The sequence below is a fragment of the Mytilus californianus genome, unplaced genomic scaffold, assembly GCF_021869535.1.
Source record: "Mytilus californianus isolate M0D057914Y unplaced genomic scaffold, xbMytCali1.0.p SCAF_7, whole genome shotgun sequence".
Taxonomy (NCBI): domain Eukaryota; kingdom Metazoa; phylum Mollusca; class Bivalvia; order Mytilida; family Mytilidae; genus Mytilus; species Mytilus californianus.
Window position 1 is genome coordinate 73,880,146 of NW_026262723.1, and position 20,411 is coordinate 73,900,556.

Consider the following 20,411-nt stretch of genomic DNA (forward strand, 5'->3'; position numbering starts at 1 on the left):
AATTTCATCATTACATAGATTAAATTTGAATTTCTTATTACCGTTACGTTTAGAAAAAATTACAATTTTTGTCTTTGAGACATTGACCTTAAGTTTCCAAGTATTACAATATTGTTCAAATATATTTAAAGTATTTTGTAAATCTTCAGCAGTATCTGCAAAGATAACTGTATCATCTGCATATAGTAAAATGAACATTTTCAAATAAATACCTATGCTATGTATACATTCTGAATCTAGGTATTCTAAACCATGGCCCAAATGTTGACTTAAAAAGTCTTCTAAATCATTCAAGTATAAGGCAAAAAGAAATGGAGATAATTTTTCTCCTTGTCTAACACCCGTTTCACATGGAAAAAATGCAGTTTTCAAATTATCAAGTTTAACACAAGACTTAATATCTGTGTACATATTCTGTATCAACGTAAACATTTTCCCTCTGATGTTATTTTTTATAAGTTTTTGGAAAAGTCCGGCCCTCCAAACGGTATCAAACGCCCGTTTAAAATCCACAAATGCACAGAACAATTTCTTTCCGGCAGATAAATATAATGTAATAATAGAATGTAAAACAAACATGTTATCTTGGACAGAGTATCCCTTGCGGAATCCACCTTGTGAGTCCGAAATGATCCCTATTTCATCAGACAATTTATTAAGTCTTGTGTTTAAAATAGATGTAAACACCTTGCCCAAATTTGAAGTCAAGCAAAGCGCTCGATAATTATCGAGATCATTTTTATCTCCTTTATTTTTAAATACAGGTTTTATAATACCAATTAACCATGCATCAGGAATAATCCCAGTATCTAATACAGTATTAAATATTTTCATATATATAGGCAAAAATTTGTCAACAGTACTTTTCAAAAATTCATTTACAATTTCATCATCACCTGGTGCTTTATCATTATTTAAACTTTGTATAGCTTTACATATTTCTTCACCAGTTATCTCACAATCTAATATATCAATAATAACCTGATTATCTAAGTTATGAACACTTTCATTAAGATGATCTGAATCATCATCTTCACAATCATTTTTATTTAGAGACCTGAAATATTCATACAACTGTTCTATAGTTATATCAACATTTTCCAGAATTTCTTGCTGTCTCGTTTTGATGTATTTCTCAAATCTTGTTCACAGTTATGTGTCTTTATATTTAATGCCGAATTCGATTAATGATTTCATCAACTTACAAAATCAATTATTCATTTATCCAAAATTAATTGCTATAGATAGATAGATAGATAAATTTTTATTTCCAATAGAGGACCCATTATAGGCATAATCAGTACATTGATTTTTTTTATCACACAATTGCAATAGTCAATACACAAGAAAATAAAAAATAGAAATACAACTGACAAAAAACATGAAATATAAATTGAGTTAATAATACATGTAGTCACATAAACCAGTACGTTTAGTGCACCAGAAGCAGCATCACATCCATTATAGAAAAAGCTTTTGAGTTAAGTCCTTCCTCGTGGCTGATGCATATAAACAAATAGTATTGTTGTTCATATGCAGGAGTCACCAAGGGCAGGTGCTTAAAGGACACTCAAGCCAATACACAGAAATATGAAAACTTAAACACTTTACAACACAAGCATAAACTAATACTCAAAAAGAATTACTATATTATAGTCCTCCTTGTGGCTAATTCACATAAATAAGATTAATATGTAGTTATCCAAATGCAGGAGCCACCAAGGGCAGGTGCTTAAAGGACATAGTAATATATTGTGTAAAATTTCTGTATAAAAATATTTGGATTTGGACGCAGCCTCTAGCACAACTTGTCCCAATGCTCTGAGAGAAAAAAAGAAAATACACAAAAAACACAAACAATGGTATGAATTATGAGTATTTTTCATTCTGTTTTATGAAAGCACACATTTCATACAAGATATCCTTGTTTTCATTACTCATTAACCAAATAAACTGATCTTTAATTGTCAACATATCAAAATTAGCACAATATTTACTAGCACAAAGTATTAATTTACTTCTCTCATTATTTAATGAGGTACAATTAAGAAGAACTTCATAACTTGAGCATCTGGGACAAGTTCTATCGTGTCGAGGAATACCCTGATACCTTCCCTTTTCAATCTTTATGGAGTGTGCTGAAACACGCAGCCTTGTCAGATTTTTTCTAATATCAACATTGTGGATTACAGATAAATATTTTTCACAGACAAAATTATTTTTATAAAGTACATAAGAGAATAGTTTACTACCAGCGTGTATTTGTAATGTCTGCTCCCATTCTTGTAAAAAACAGTTCTTAATAAACTTACTATTTACATTTAGTAAGTTTTGATTGTTCATTAGGTTAGCAGACTTAATAATTTTTAATATCACATTTAAACTACCATACCATGAAGGTTTTTTTGCATCAGATAAAAATATTGATTCATGAAAAGCACTATCTAGCAGTGGAGATATGAACTGATTTCTTATTAACCTGTTATAGTATTTAACCATAGCTTTTACAATATTGTAATATAAAGGAAGTCTGTCCAATTCAGATAAAACAGCTATATTTGTTGCTTTTGAGTGAACACCAAGAATATTTACAGAATTTTAAATGCAGTTTTTCTGCATGACATTTATCATAAATTTGATGAAAGGTTAACAAGCCATTCCTAAATTTAGATGTGAACGGATTAAACATTCCCCACAACTCACAACCATATAATAGAATTGGTTTAATTGTATGATCAAAAACATGCACACTAGTTTTAACAGAAGGATTCAGTGACAATAAATCTTTTGATAATTTGAAGTATGCTTTTAAGGCTTTTTATAGAGTTCTTCTTATGCAAAGGAAAATGATCCTGATGCACAGAAGTGAATACCAAGATATTTGTATCTATTTACACATTCAAGCAACACATTTTTAATCTTAATTATATGATGGATATGTTTGCCTGCCTTGTTGAATATCAATACTTTTGTTTTTTTGGTATTTACAGTAACACACCAATCATTACAATATTGATCAAGTAAATCAAGTTTCTTTTGAAGACCTTCCGGAGAACTAGATAGTAAAATAATGTCGTCTGCATACATTAAACAATGAACCGAACGGTTGTTCAAGGTTATAGTATCATCAATAGTCTGCAGGTATTTTGGTAAATCATTAATAAAAATATTAAAAAGATTAGGACTTAGGTTATCGCCTTGTTTAACACCAAGCTTGACACCATAACTTTCTGTTAAGTTATTATTTATCTTTATGCATGATTTACTCAATGCATACATATTCTTTACAATGTTATAGAATAGAGATCCGACACCTATTTCCAAGAGTTTCAATTTAATACCAGTGTGAATAACAGTATCATATGCTTTTTGAAAATCAACAAAGCAGGCATACAGTCTTCCATTACCTGAACTACAATACTTATCAATAATGGTTTTCAAAACAAACATATGGTCAGAAGTTCTTGCTTTCTTTTTAAAACCAATTTGACACTCATCTATGATATTAAATTTAATTAAAAATTTGTCAAGACGTGAATTTAAAACACAATTAAATAATTTGTCTATCGAGCTTGTAATTGTCAATCCACGATAGTTGTTCGGATCATGAATATCATGTGCTTTATGTAATGGTGTTATGTAACCCTCTGCCCAGCTTGCTGGGTATATTCCTGAGCTTAAACAGGCATTAAATAGCTTCTTAAAACATTTTAAGAGAGCTGACTGACTACATTTTATCATGTTATTTGTGATTTTATCCAAACCTGGAGATTTGTTATAATAAAAAAGTGTTAACAGTGGAAAAAGGGACGAAATTTGATTTTGAGATTTTTTTCGGACATTTTATAAAAGAATATAAAACATGTGCTAATTTTTCTATAATCCGTTAATTGTATTTGTCACTCTCTTAGAGAAATATTTGTCAAGTCTATTCAATTAAAATACACCGTTGACGTAAATCTATTGTTCAAACTCTCCATTATTTTTTTTACGAATGGAGAGTTATTTTCTACGTATAGGTAAGATAATACTTGGTCATATTTTATGAATATTTAAAGCCCGAGGCGTAATTGATGATTTTGAAAACTAAGTAAAACGGCTGATACTCTTGAGTTTTTTTTAGGTGGGATCGTAGATATACAATGAACACCAAAAATCTCATTATTAACAAATACCTTTAACTTGCGAGTCGTAATTGCATCGTATGAAATGTAGTATCGCATTCAATAAGATAAGATTCATCAATAATATCCGCAGTTTGTTTTCCGATGCACATCTTGACTGAATTTCTGTCACAGATATTATCCATTGCGTGCCATTCCTCTTCTGTGCATCTGTAAAATATTAACTCTGTTTACTCAGTTGAATTATTTTGTAATATTGAAAACATTAACATTATTCAACAAAGAAAATTAGAGAAAAAATATATTTCACTTTAAGATTTGCTTTTAATTTTGTCGTTTGAAATTTAAAATGTTGTATTTTGATTTTGTACGGCAAAAATCGTTTGTTGCATTTTAATATATACATTAAAAACAGAAGAGTTGCGCGGAGAGTTTTTACAATAATATTGTAGTTTAATAGAATAAATAGTTCAAGAAACTAAAATGGTTAAAATGGCGTAAAAAAAATGTTCGGTTTATTATTTAAATGTTCGTTGTTATAATTTGAATATATAGCATTAATGAATAGAAATTGAGGAGGTATGAATAAAATTTGAATAAGGCTTATGTTTAGTATTGGGCGTGGTTTATATTCAATTTTCGACAGAAACGCGTGACATTATCAAATTCATTCACTGTTCTTGTTATATGTCCAATGGCAAATATTACAGTTACGGCAGTGCAAATGACGGACTTAACCTTGAAATGTCTAGTTGTACCGTTTCATTTTTCGAAGATCACATCAAATTTCATTTGTTGCAAGAGTTATTCCACAGAGTCAGAGTCGGTGCAGACTCGTCGTATAGTTCATAATGTGTGTGTGTGGTTGCAGGCCAACACGCATAACCCAGTCACAAGATACATGCACCCAGTTTCTATTTGTGACATTTGGTGTTTGGATAATTGTTACTAAGCCAGTCTTATCCTATATTTCAAACTGTAAACTTGTGTAACTAAATCTGCAGTGTATATTAAAACAGTCTTGCGTGTAAAGAGTCAAAGTGCTAATTACAGACCAAACAGACTTTAATGTAGCCCAAAAATTTACGGGGTTAATTATAAAATTGTCAAAAAAGCGAAATATTAGATCGAAGGGCAATAACTGATGTTAGATTTGATAACTGACTAATGAATTTAAAAAAAACTTCATCAAATATACCAGGCTTATTGTGACTTTGAGATGAAGGACAGCAATAAAATCGCTGTTCCTTGCTTATTGTGTGTTTTTTTTTCTGTGCATGTACTGATTTTGTGTCATGGATGGATACTCCATATCCTTGTTTTTCTATTATATATTTTACGCCAGACGCGCGTTTCGTCTACAAAAGACTCATCAGGGATGATCGAATAAAAAAAAAAAACGCAAAAGGCTAAATAAAGAACGTAGTAAAAGACCCAAAATTCCGAAAGGTTATGGCAAATACAGCTAAGAGGTAGAAACTCCTTAGTATTACGAACAATTGAAAGTTGTTTACAGAGTTACTCAGTAATTTAGAAATAAGTTTACACAGTCTGTTTATGTGTTTTCCAATTCTTTTCTAAACATGTAATTGTCTTGCTTAAATCCGCTTCATTTGGACACCGTTTGGATAGTTTTCTTATTGGCAACCATACCCGTGTCATCTCCTTTTTTAAGATTGTAGCCTTTAATATACAAATATTCAAAACATGTGAGTTGAAGTTTTATCTAAAATCAATATTGTAGCTCCTAGTACTTTGATATTATCTTCACATGCATGATATAGAATAACCATTTAAATCAAAAACAATATTTTTATCATGTGTTTGGGGTTTTTTTGACAACAGAGATAGTTCGAAATTTCTCTGAGTTGGTCTGAATCTTATTTACAGAAAACCAATGTATTAAAAAATTGCGATCTTCTTCAAGAGCAGAAATCTTGTGAGGAATTGCCAGACTTTGGTCATTTGATCTCTGGTGGAGAGTGGTCTCATTGACAATCATATCACATCTTCTTGTTTTTAATTTTGATATACTTATAAGTCAGTCAATCCTGCAGCACATACAACTACATGGTATGACTCCACACCGCCAATGTTTTGAATAGGCAATATTATATTCATCGTTCGTATTTTGCTAAACCAACTCCGAGATTTCCGCTAAAATTTGAATTGATTGAAGCCATTATCTTTAGAGGGCAAAATGTGTTCGACTGTAATTGGTACAATTTGGTTAAATAGCAACTAAAATATTCGACCAAAGAGACGATTTCAACTATGCAATTACACATTTACCTTTTCTCAATGGGGATGTATATCTTTTCGCATCCTATAGGAGTGTACGTTTCACAACTGTTTTCTAGAATATGTACTAATGAGTTTCTTTAATGAGTGCATGTAACCTTGCATGCATTAACAAAACATATAATTTAACAGGATTAGAAATACTAAAAACTTTAGAAAACAGTCGGTATCAACCTGTTATAAGATGGTGTTTCTCATTTCATTTTATATAAAAATGCCATAAATAGAACTTAAAAGTTGAGAAAAAAAACATATTTTTACCCGAACAATGATTTCTTTCATCTTTCAACAATGGACACTATCCAATACTGAGTACTAGAAACGAATTCATGACAAAAATCTCTTTTTTGTTTATCTTGTATTGCTGATATTTTTTCTGTTTACAGTTTCTCTCTAGCTTCCTTAGTTTTATCCAAAACCCCATTGAAAAGTGTAAACTTTTTCTCATTTAAGGGCAATCACTTTTATAAAGAGTCTATAAACAATCTCGGCAAAATTTGAATCATTTGAAAATCTTGTCTTCCTGGTAAATTTTACTGTTTAAAGTGTCTATTTATTTTTTATAGTTTCCAAGATAATTGACAAAAACGTAAATTGGTAAAAATCGTCAATATTAAAGGGTCGACTAACGATTTCGGCTTTGTTGACTTATTTGTAGATCTAGTCTTGCTGATCATTTCTTGCTATTTAAAGTGGCTATCTATCACTAATAACTTTCAAGATAAGAGACAGAACACTAAAAAATTAAAGAACAGTATCTCCAATAAGGAGTGACCTTGACTATTTCAGCCAGTAGATTTATTTGTATGTCTTGCTGCTAATTTTTGCTTATTTAAGTTTCTATCTATCTAGCTATCTATTATAGTTTTTTTTCAAATATATGACAAAAACGCAAAATATTAAAAAGGATAAATCTACATTACTACTTTGGGGTGTTTCACGACCTTGACTACTCATGAGGGTCTCGCACGGTCGGTAATCTGCATTTAAGGGCAATAACTTCAATAAGGAGCCATCAGACGATTTCAACAATGAAAATTATTTGTAGATCTTATCTTGCTGTTCATTTTTGTTCATGTATGTTTTTATCTATCTATTATAGTTTTTCAGGTATAAGGCAAAATCGCCAAAAACGGATGAACATCGTCATTAAAGGGCAATAACTCCAATAAAGAGTCCTCGAGCGATTTTGATCATTTGACTTACTAGTATTTATTGATCTTGTCTTCTGGTAATTTTTGCTATGTAAAGTTTTCTCTTTATCATTGACCTATTATGATTTTCAAGATCATAGGCAAAAATTTTAAAAAATCTAAATTTCGTCATTCAAAGGCAATAACTCCTAGTAGAAGTGTACCGTCCGACAAAGCAGCCAGCAATGTGGTGGTGGTATGACGTAAATACTACACGGAAGTCCTAAAGAATGAAATTATACATTCAACTACATTCAAGGCCGTATGCTCCATAGAGAGTCAAAACGTAAATATCATGTCACTTCCACAGCTCAGCAAAAGGCCTCCTCTGAACATTATAAGGCTCCCCTATGTATTGGTTACATAAACTACACAAAAGAAACCGTAAAATGTCGTTTCAACTCGGCCTCTAAAAGTGTTATACTACTAATCTTTCAGTGCTTTTAACTAATTCCGTACCTACTATCAAATAACTTATCTTTAACTTTTGTAATAAAACATATGCAAATAGTGGAATTAACCGTTATTTTGGAGTGTAAAAAATCTTTGGATGTTTAAGATAACGCACGTACTTTAAATGGTCCTTTTGATTCGGTTGACAGTTTTGACATTTTCACTCTTTATACTACACTTCCACACGATCGTATCAAAGAAAATTTAACCTATTTGATTAAATGGTCGTTTGGCAAACCTGATAGAAAATTTATTTGCTGCAACTTATATAAATATAAAAATAAGAAGATGTGGTATGGTTGCCAATGAGACAAAGCCACACGAGACCAAATGACACAGAAATTAACAATTGTAGGTCACCGTACGGCCTTCAACAATGAGTAAAACCCAAACCGCATAGTCAGCTATAAAAGGCCCCGAAATGACAAATGTAAAACAATTCAAACGAGAAGACTAACGGCCTTTTTCTCTAATGACAAAAGCAAATATGCTAGATATACTTACTGGGGGTGCGATGAGACCAATCGCGCCCCTTCAAAGGCTTTAATAGCAGACTTGTTCCTGTACTGTTATGTGGCCAAACTCAGTAAAGACCCGTCTAAATTCCACTCAATTGATAAATTCGCAACACTTACCGTTATCTTGATGATATTTTTTCGTTAAATAATCAAGAATTCTCTAAATATACTGCCGAAATTTACCCAAAAGGAACTCACTTTAGACAAATCAAATATTAACAGCAAAAACTGTCCTTTCCTAGATTTAGATATTTTAGTTTTACACGAAAACTCTACACAAAAAATCACGACGAAAGGGACGATTTTTCTTTCCCTATTTTTAATTTTCTTTTTTTTGACGGTTGTTTTCCTCTGGCACCGCGTCTTACGGTGTTTATATATCCCAATTCGTTCGCTATGCATGTGTCTGTGGTGGCGTTCTAGATTTCAATGGTCTTACACCCCAGTTCTATTGATATACTTCATAGTTTCTATTTCTGAAACAAGTGTAAATTGAATAGATCTATTGTTACGAATAACAATGGATTTTGACCACAGGGTGTGACGAGCGGGGATTCTGGAAACCCCTGCTTCTACATCCCGACAACACAGTCCATTGTTATTCATAACAATAGAAATTGATTATTTAATTTTTTTAAATAGCATGAACATAAAAAATTACTTCTTCTACTTCTACCATATAGTGACCGCCTTCAACAAATTGAAGATTATGTCACAGGAGGAAACTTACAACAAGACATAGATTTATATATACAGAAAAATAAAAAATACAGGAAAAAATGAAAATTTTTATGTATAATGAGTTTGATGTAATGGTTAATATTGATGCTTTGAAATTGAGGATTTGAAAGAGTCTACTGATGTGGAATTTATAATGGTATCATATAGTTTGTTCCAATCGGTTATAGTTCTTGGGAAAAAAGATTCTTTTCTGTATTGTGTTTTGCATGATGGAATTTGGAAAATACTAATAGTGTTCACTACAACTTGTTTCAAGATATCAAAAAAACACATTTTAGGAAATTCCAATAGCGAAAAAAATATTAAGCATCTATTTTGAATAAAAAATAAATCCTTTAAATACTTCTTTGCTTGAACGTAAAACTTTTGATCCCCAGAGGCGGATCCAGCCATTTTTAAAAGGGGGGTTCCCAACCCAGGATAAAGGGGTGGGAGGTTCCAACCATATGTCCCCGTTCAAATGCATTGATCGTCCCACAAAAAGGGGGGGGGGGGGGGTTCCAACCCCCGGAACCTCTCCCCCCCCCCCTTCCTGGATCCGACACTAATCCTAGTCATATGTCTCTATTCTAAAGCATTGATCTTTAAAAAACGGGGATTCTAACTCCCGGACCTCCCACCACTGGATTGCCCCCAGAAAAGGAGTTCCTAAATATTCAATCTGTATTTTTGTATGTTGAGCGTGTCCGGTCGTCGGGTTTCTAATCCAGACACAACTATCCTCAGGCTCAGTATGTCCGAATATGATTGTTTGTTTATATTTGAGAAGAAAAGGGGGTTATAAAACCGTAACATATAAAATACATTTATGATTACCTTCATTAAACTGATACAGGTAAGTACTTTGGGTAATAATATTGCCTTTATCTTTAGTCTCTTCTACCAAATCCATGTGCAACGCTTGACTCAAAATGTCGTCCGTCTTATACCCGTCCATATTGACATTTGCATACAAGGAGTTTGATGTATTTTTATTTAAATAAGAATGCACGAAACGGTCAACCTTGACCTGCTGATCCATATTAGCACATGGATTTAACGGGAATATGCAAAACAGCAACTTTGACATTTGTTAAATCTACTCACTTGTCAAAGTTTGAACGAAGATAGCCAAATTAAGGTTACTAATGGGGTTTCATGTAAAAAAAATTCTTATAAATTATGGTTTGATATTGTAAATAAATATGCTATCCATTTTTTTTCATTTAGTAATTAATGTTAAGAAATATAGGGTTTAGCATGGGGTGTAAGTTAGTTATACACCTCGGGATACGGTGTGTCTGGATTAGAAACCACTCCGGCCTCCGGCCGTCGGGGTTTCTTCTCCAGACACACCTATCCCTCGATGTATAACTATTACATAATCTATGTATTACTGGTAAGTCAGGGATTTCGTTTCCACAAATTACTTCAAACCTTTACTAAATTCTTCCATAGATACAAATATTTCAAACGGAATAGTACATCCTAATTTTTACGGTGATGTTGTTTACCGAGTTCGGGAATTTAGATACGATCCGGGTAAACCTATCAATCCTTTTAAATAATATTATTCTACAAGGTTATCAGTTCAACACTGTAATAAGAACTTTGAATATTGTTTTATTGGTTATAGGTATTGATTTTGTTATCAGTAAATCAAAACCATACTAAATATTATTGTTATATACAGATGCTCATTCACGGTACTACAATCTGTCGATACCCGTAGTTTGGCATACCATAGTTAGGTCGTGTTTTCTTTGATTGTAAGTGTTAATGACGTCTTTACACTAAATCCATTGGATGTTGGATGTGTACTGATTGATATTTTAGTCTTAGATACACGATTTATTTAATGGTTGTTATTGGCTTTGAACTAACTGTAAGTAACTGAGGGTACTCTTAGATCTCTGCATGGTGTCTTCTTTTTTTGCTTTTAAGGATGCATAAATACCCTGTGTTGTGTAAGATATTTTTCTGCTTTGTATCGATACAGGGGCGGATCCAGCCATTTTTAAAAGGGGGGGGGTTCCCAACCCAGGATAAAGGGGGGGTTCCAACTATATGTCCCCATTCAAATGCATTAATCGTCCAAAAAAAAGGGGGGTTCCAACCCCCGGAAACCCCCTCCTGATCCTCCACTGCGATCTGATGAGTTAAGCCCTTTTCAACTGATTGTTATAGATTGTTCTCATGTTGTACTGTTACACTACAGTCCCGGGTTATGGGAGGGTTGAGCTCTCACAAACATGTTTAACCCCGTCACATTATATATGTGCCTGTTCCAAGTCAGAAGCATGTAGTTCAGTGGTTGTCGTTGGTTCATGTCTGTCATATTTGTTTTTCGTAAATTGTTTTATTTATAAATTAGGCGTTAGATTTCTCAATTGAATTGTTTCACAACCATGGACCTCTGTTCTATAGACCAAAGGTGGTTCTAAATTTCTAAATACATGTCCTTTTATGATTACTCACTGGGACTATTATACTAATTGCATACCAATTACTTAGTAGTTTTTTTTATATTTTATCATAAAAAATGTAATTTGAAGCACTGATATGCATTTCCACATTTTCTATTCCTTTTTGAGAACTACAGTACTAGTTTGCTTGCAATGCATATCGATGAATAATCAAGTTATAAATATGTACGTTCAGTCTATCTAAAATTTTAGTAATCGCGCGCGCCATATATATTTTAGGTTTATCTCCCCTTGTTTACATATCAACTTCCTTTTTAAAACCCGTCAAAATGGTGAGCGTGTAAAGTTCTAATAAGTCAAACGAATCTAGACCCATCCAATGCACATGATAACTAATTCTCCTTTTTTGTGACATATACATTAAACTTGACTCTTATTTTTATTTTAGGGTATCGACATTACCCATAGGTTTGACAGAAAAACTGGAAGAAAGGAGCCCAAAAGTCAGGATATCTATCTTCGACTCCTTGTAAAAGTATGTATCAAGAAACGACCGTGTTAACCATATACATTGTCATGGCTTTTGCATGATACGTTTACAAATGCATTGAAAATTATTGCAATATTAACGTATTTGGATAGTGCGATCTCGATATCGGATTTATCTGTTCAGTGTTCACATGTGAAAAGAGCTTAACACCTTTCAATCTCCATTAATACTTGTGTACTGTACGAAGCCATTGGATTTAATCAAAGACTAGTATATCACACACAAGTAAAAAATAAATTTGAAGGTTGTGAAATGGGATATTTTAGCATAGACTTGAGACTTGGCCGCGTCTAGGTTCATGTCATGATCATCACCTTTTCAAGGCTTTTGGCAAATAGATGTATGCCATGTTGACACCTCAAAATTTTATCTTGATTGAAGACCAAGTTTAGTCAAATAATTACGATGTCTTGAAAGACTCTTTTATTTATTGCTGTGACTTTCCAACGCAGCCTTGTAGCCTTTACAGATTTCATAATTATTTGGACTAGTCCAACCTGTGCACCTATTTGTATTACTGCTAAAAAGTTTTAAACATGATCAGACAAAGATGTATAAAAAGTGGAATGCATTTTGATTGTATGTATGTACGTAGATCCTTCTGTTATTCGGAGAAATAAATTCAGAAAATTATCCCCCCTAAAACACCCAAAACAACAATTAATCTTGGATCAGTGTTTTAACTGGGTATACCAATATATTAACAATTTTCTCCCACTCTGTAGTAAGATATACATGCTGTTTATAATTAGTTGTGCAAGATTTTTATAAAGCCTTCCCTCTCTGGTTTACCTGATTCAGGTGTTTAAGTCTGTTCTCATCATGCTTGGTTTGCAGTCTGAGGTGAAAGACATCTGATCCACTACAACTGTTTGTAAATGGATATCAACATGTCATGAAGACGACATTCTAAACTGAAAATGCCATAATTGTTTATTAACTATGAAATTAATTTAGGAATCATGACATAAAATTTCAAGATTATCAAATGATAGATAATATTGATGTATTTACTTTTACACAATTTGATTGATTATTATTGTACTGTTTTTATTTGGCATGGAATTCTGTACATGTTATGTTTTATGATTAAGAGTCAAATCTTGTACTCATTTGAAGAGAGCAATAAGGTAATGCAGTTAATCATCTGAACTTTGAACTTTGTGTCTCCTGTCAGGTTTGTGTACCTGTACAGCAATCATAAGTCTAATATCCTTCTGGCCCTAGGGCCCAGGGCATTAAAACAGAATTTAGGAGGACAATTTAGATTTTTATACAAGGGGGGTCCCGGTTGTGCAATTAGTCTTGATTCTAACTGCTAACAAAAATGCAGTGGCTAGCAAAAAAATTTTGACCAGCTTTCAACCATGGAGGAGTTTATTTGAAGATGGCAGAGCACCATTATAAAACAGGTAAAGAAGAATCCTTCAGATATTCAGGTCCTTTCCTGGTATAGATCACAGTTTTAGTATGTCCTAGAACATTCAGGGTTTCTTCCAAGTTAAGAAAAAAAAAACACACAAGTTCTGGTTTGTTAGTCAATGGATAATGCCCTTTGCTATTGGCTTAAAGTAGAATCATTGATATAACTGCAGACTCTATTTAATACACTGTAAAATTTTTGTTCACTTGAGTTAAGTCAGAATATGCTAACATTATCATTTTTATTATAGCTTTACAGATTTCTGGCAAGACGTACAAATGCCAAGTTCAACAAGATAGTTTTAAAACGTTTGTTCATGAGCAAGACAAACAGGCCTCCTTTGTCATTGGCCAGATTGGTTAGTATATGTACATAAGAATGAGATGTGAATTTTGGGTTTCATGACTATTCATCTAATGACAATATTTTTCGACTGCAGGTGTGCAGTAGTCTGCTGCTGTAGGAAAGGTCTATGGAGTTAATGCACGTCAAGTTTCGCACATTTTTTAGGTGGTCTGTTCCCCAAAATTGTTCAGGCAATCTTATTCAGTAATTTGAAACTACATGTACATGTAGTATAACCTAAATTTACATAATAAAATCAGGTGGATAAAAGTTCTTTGTTCTGTCACATTTGTGACTGGTCAGATAAAACTGAAAACAGTAGTTTTATTTATACTTTTAAGATTAAGTTGTTAAATATAATTTCTGCATACATGTACCGGTCTTTCTGTGAATATTTTGATTAAAAGATGCAGTCTGTGAAGTGATCAATGTTGTTTGATAAGTTCACATTTTAGTATTATTTATAATGCTGTAGGTTCGTCTTATGAAGAAGAAAGGACGTGACAACAAGACAGCTGTAGTTGTAGGAACTATTACTGATGATGTTCGTATAATGGAGATACCCAAAATAAAGGTATATTATTCTTTCTCCCTTATATATATTTTGTCAGGACATGTGGTATCCCTTTGTATACTAGAATGTGCATCAAACATGTTCGTCAATGCAAATTATACATTACACATACAAGTTGAAGTGGAAAGTAGCTGAACTAATTGCTTCATGCCATTTGTAGGTGCACCGGTTATTCATCTTTTCCATATAAAAATGTTATGTTTTTGTTATACTTGTAGTAAAACTTTTATCTTGAAGACTTGCAACATAAAATCAATGGTCAATAATGCAGGCGACACATTTCAGTGTGTGCACTTGTGTTAATTTTCGGCCCTGTTTTCAATTTGGTCCACATGAAGGTTCAAAGGGTCCAAAATGAACCTTTGTTTGATTTCATCAAAAATTAAATTCTTGGGGTTCTTTGATATGCTGAATCTAAACATGTCTTTAAATTTTTGATTTTAGGACCCGTTTCAAGTTGGCACCAATTGGGGTCCAAAATTAAAGTTTGTTTGATTTCAACAAAAATTGAATATATGGGGTTCTTTGATATGCTGAATCTAACCATGCACATTTATTTAGATTTTGGAAATTGGACCATAATAGGTAAATGTCCATTTTCATATTTTTATACGGCGGTTTACAGGACGTATTATGGTATACCATTGACCGTCTGTCGTCCGTCGTCAACATGTCGGACATTAATTCAAAAACGCTTTAACCAATATGCATGAAACTTTGGTGAATTGTTTATATCTATTGACGTGAGCTCCCTTTCGTTTTTTATAAATTTCAGATTTATCATTCCCGAGTTTTGGGGTTTTATTCATTAAAAAAGGGGGGATTTTCCAGTTTTCGGACAATACATGTAACTCAAAAAAAATTTCACCAATTTGCAAGAAACTTTTGTGAATTGTTCATATCTATTTCGGATTTACCGTTTCCGAGTTTTGGGGTTTTATTCATTAAAAAAGGGGTGATTTTCCAGTTTTCAGACAATAACTCAAAAACAATTTCACAAATTTGCAAGAAACTTTGGTGAATTGTTTATTTCTATGGACCCGAGCTCCCTTTTGATTTTTATAAATTTCAGACAATACTTTTCTGATTTATGGGATTTTATTCATTACAAAAAGGGGGATTTTCCAGTTTTCGGACAATAACTCAAAAATGCTTTCAAAAATGCTTTCAGCATTTTTTATGAAACTTTGGTAAATTGTCTATATCTATTTTTGTAAGCTCCCATTTGATTTTTAAAATTAGATTTTATGTTTCGGAGTTTTAAGATTTTATTTGATTATAGTCTGACAACAGATTTACTAAGTATTAAGCTACAGCACAGTGTATTGCACAACAGCAAGAAATCTTTCATATAACCAATTTCAAGTTCTTTAACTATATTTATTCAGAAACCTATAATATATCAATTATTTAATTACAATCCAAATTCAGATCTGTATCAAGCTTGAATATTGTGTCCATTTTTGCCCCAACTGTTCAGGGTTGGACCTCTGCGGGCGTATCCAGCTGCGCTCAGCGAAGCAGTTTATTAAGTTCTTACAACACGTTCTTTCTGTGTAAGAAACCTATGCTGTGTCAAATATTTCATCACGATCAAAATTCAGAGCTGTATTAAGCTTGAATGTTGTGTCCATACTTGCCCCAACTGTGCAGGGTTTCGGCCTCTGCGGTCGTATTAAACTGCACCCTGTGGAACATTTTATTACCATGATGTATGACCAAGAAATTTATATACAACATTCACTGCGTTCTTTTTGTACACATTTTTGTTCCTTTTTTCGATAACCAACATGCAATTCCAAAAGTTAAAAGATGTGTATTTATGGGTTCTGAAAAAAGATCTAGGAATGCACATCTTTATTTTCTTCACATACCGGAATTCCTGAAAATTTCGTGTCCTCGCCAAATCTGGAACTGATATTATACTTCCTGTCAACTTCTGGGAGTTTATTGAGAGAAAAAAATGCCTGCATTCTTCATCTTTTTCTGCCATTAGAATATTTAGAATAATGCTTCTGTCCTTCATCTGATTCTAATGAAAAAATTGCATGAGAACTTGAGAATTGATATTGCATACTGTAAATTCAGAAATTAATACTCCTTAGTATTGCAATAATAAGAACTCGTATTTTGATATATAATACATATTATGATACATATGTATATATGAAGCTTTTCCTAAAATTGCAATCATTAAACTCCCATTTTTGTTAATTCCTCAAAAATCGCAATGATAAATGCACGCAATAATTTCTGAATTTACAGTAGATTGAACAAGCCTTCAAATATGTATTTTTTTATGCTGAGTCTTTTACTTTTACATGCATGTACCATGCATATACCAGTTTGTTCTCTAACAATTGCTCATATAATAATGAACTGCCAAAGGTCTTGTATTCAGTACCAATTTTTGTCATTAAATATTTTAGGGATATTTGTAAAATTGTATTGTGTGCATATTTATGGTCCCAAACACATTATTGAAATAGAGGTTTTTGGATTTCAGGTATGTGCCCTTAGAGTAACAGAGAGAGCAAGAGCAAGAATTCTGAAGGCTGGTGGAGAAATCATCACATTTGATCAGCTGGCCCTCAGGTCACCTAGAGGAAAGAATACTGTTATTGTTCAAGGTAAGATCTATATCAATGGCAGTTTTATACACTTCTAAACATAGAAAAATGCACAACAGTATAAGACCTTGGAAATTAAAATTAATTGAAAACTTTAGATTTGATACAAAAACATTTTTTGATTATTTTTGTATGAGCCTTTGCATTCATTTATGATGGAGGATGATTGAATAATGAAGTTTTTTAAAAATAATTTTAGGTAGAAGGAAAGCCAGGGAATCTTACCGTTACTTTGGTGCTGCTACAGGTGTTCCACACAGTCATACAGCGTAAGCTCTTTAATTCAAATACATTTCACAATTTTAATTGAATTAACCAAGAGAAGCAATTTCCACAAAATTACTGTCCGATTTCTTTTGGTTAGAACAGTAATTTCTTTGTTTCTATTTAGCATTTCACTTCAGTCCTAATTTTGTGTCATTAGAAGTTGAAAGTTGACCCTAGGTTAAAAAAAAACGATCATTTTGGTGTACATATAATTACACTACCTTTAGTCCTTTAGATGATGAACAGGTTTTAGATCAGTAAAAAATAAAATTTGCAGTTTTTTTAAGCCCCCGCCGTAGCGAAGGGGGCATTTAGTTTTACCCTTGTCTGTCCGTGGGTCCCAAAATTGGTTTCCGTTCTCTAACTTTAGTTTGCTGTAACCAAATGTTATGAAACTTTAATATACACAATGTTCATTACCACAAAACACAGATCAAGTTTGAATTTGGTTGAGTCACTTTTACTTTTCTAGAGTTATGCCCCTTTGCAAATGGAAAAATTGCTGAATTTTTCATTTCCGTTCTCTGACTTAAGTTTGCCTCAACCAAACATTATGAATCTTATACACAATGCTTATTACCACAAAACACAGATCAAGTTTGAATTAAGGTGTTACTTTTACCATTCTAGAGTTATGCCCCTTTACAAATGGAAAAATTGCTGAATTTTTTGTTTCCGTTGTCCGACTTAAGTTTGCCTCTATCAAATGTTATGAAACTCATACACAATGCTTATAACAGCAAAACTCAAATCAAGTACGAAGCTGGGTAGGGTCACTTTTATCTTTCTTGAGTTATAATCCTTTATAACGTTATATGCAAGCGTGGTATCATCCTTGGACACATTCCCCATTTATTTTTTCTTGTTTTCACATTTGTTATATGTTATAGTGATAAATATTTTTTCTACTTTTTAGACCATTGGTTCGCTCAAAGGGAAGGAAATTTGAGAGAGCTAGAGGACGTAGGAAGAGCAGAGGATACAAGGCCTAAGCAGAAATTAATGTGTATAGACATTAAAAGAGATGATGAAGAATTATTTATTTTTATCTTTTGCCTGTTATATTTGTGTTGGAGAATGAAGTAGGAAAAATTCATTAGTCAAGTTTTTTTACTTCTACATATCTTCTGATACATGATGGAATTGTGTTCAGAAGGATTTGCCTGGTAAAAACCAGGCTTTGCCATCTCTTTAATATCATCAGTTAATATGTTATTAAGAGCAAGCCAAGCAGTGACATACAAAAATTTGGGGGTGACAAAATTTTACACTTACACTGGTAAATACCGGGGGTGGTAAATACCGCCCAACCTTGCTTAAGTCAAGATTGATTGCTTCTGTTTCATATATGTACAGTTAATAAATACATCTCCTTTTTAGCTCACCTGGCCCAAAAGGGCCAAGTGAGCTTTTCTCATCACTTGGCATCTGTCGTCTTCCTTTAACTTTTACAAAAATCTTCTCTGAAACTACTGGGCCAAATTAAACCAAACTTGGCCTAAATCATCCTTAAGGTATCTAGTTTAAAAAAATGTATCCTATGATCCTGCCCATCAACCAAAATAGCCGACATGGCTATAAATAGAACATGGGGGTCAAATGCAGTATTTGGCTTGTATCTCTGAAACTAAAGCATTTAGAGCAAATCTGACGGGGAAAAATGTTAATAAGGTCAAGATCTATCTGCCCTGAAATTTTCAGATGCATCAGACAACCTGTTGTTGGGTTGCTGCCCCTGAATTGGTAAATGTTAAGGAAATTTTGCAGTTTTTGGTTATCATGAATATTATAAAAGATAGAGATAAACTGTAAACAGCAAAATTGTTCAGCAAAGTAAGATCTACAAATAAGTCAACATGACCAACATTGTCAATTGACCCCATAAGGAGTTATTGCCCTTTAAAGTAAATTTTTCACAATTTTTCGTAAATTTTTGTAATCTTTTACAAAAATCTTCTCTGAAACTACTGGGCCAAATTAAACCAAACTTAGCCTTCATCATCCTTAGGGTATCTTGTTTAAAAAAAATGTATCCGATGAGCCCGCCCATCACCCAAGATGGCTGCCATGGCTAAAAATAAAACATAGGGGTTTACTATAGAAGTCTGTGGGAAAATTTCAAATGGTCACAACTTGAAAACTAATTTAAATAATAAGGGGTCTTCAGTAACTATTGTAAAACTACAATGGGATGACCTGCTTTTAATTTAACTACTTGGCCAAATTAAACCAAACTTGGTCTCAATCATTATTGGAGTATCTAATACTATTTATTATGATTTAAACCTTATTTTACATGATTTCCAAAACCACAGTAGATACAGGTGAGTGACACAGGCTCTTGAGAGCCTCTAGTATTAATTTCCATTATATGAAAAGATCCAAACACCTGTATCAGTTTTAAACCAAACTTTTTCCTCCTTTTGAAATTATGCCAGATGACCTAACAGAATGACCATCATAATTGTCATTTTGTCAAAGACACAGAAATGCAAATTCCCCTACAGTGTTTTGGTTTGTGAATCGTTGGAAGAATCTGATCATCTGAGCTTGACATTCTTTTAATGGTTTGTTTATTATCATTGTTTTTTGTCAAGCCTTCGTCTTTTGTCGAAAAAGCGAGACATAGCGATCCTACATTCCGTCGGCGGCGTCCACAAATATTCACTCTGTGGTTAAAGTTTTTGAAATTTTTATAACTTTCTTAAACTATCCTGGATTTCTACCAAACTTGGACAGAAGCTTGTTCATGATCATAAGATAGTATCCAGAGGTAAACTTGGACAGAAGCTTCTTACAATAAAAAAATTGTATCGAGAGGAATATTTTTATTAAATTTTTTCCTTCTCTCATTTTTGTTGAGCCTGCGATTAATAGCAAAAGTAGG

General features: G+C 32.8%; 1 protein-coding gene across 1 annotated transcript; it reads left to right on the plus strand.

Annotated features, from left to right (window-relative positions):
* Positions 1 to 12,159: 12,159 nt before the first annotated feature.
* On the plus strand, positions 12,160 to 18,562 carry LOC127710312 (60S ribosomal protein L18-like). Its single transcript, XM_052216112.1, has 6 exons — positions 12,160 to 12,270; positions 13,959 to 14,066; positions 14,529 to 14,627; positions 17,134 to 17,257; positions 17,457 to 17,526; positions 18,441 to 18,562. The coding sequence occupies exons 2-6, from the start codon at positions 14,025 to 14,027 to the stop codon at positions 18,514 to 18,516; spliced, it is 411 nt and encodes a 136-aa protein (XP_052072072.1). The 5' UTR covers positions 12,160 to 12,270; positions 13,959 to 14,024; the 3' UTR covers positions 18,517 to 18,562.
* The last annotated feature ends 1,849 nt before the right edge of the window (positions 18,563 to 20,411 follow it).

Coding starts and splice junctions, on each gene's coding strand:
- LOC127710312 (XM_052216112.1), top strand. CDS start 14,025: ATGAGCAAGACAAACAGGCCTCCTTTGTCATTGGCCAGATTG. Junction 14,067..14,528: donor CTTTGTCATTGGCCAGATTG/GTTAGTATATGT, acceptor ATAATGCTGTAG/GTTCGTCTTATGAAGAAGAA. Junction 17,258..17,456: donor GAATACTGTTATTGTTCAAG/GTAAGATCTATA, acceptor AAATAATTTTAG/GTAGAAGGAAAGCCAGGGAA.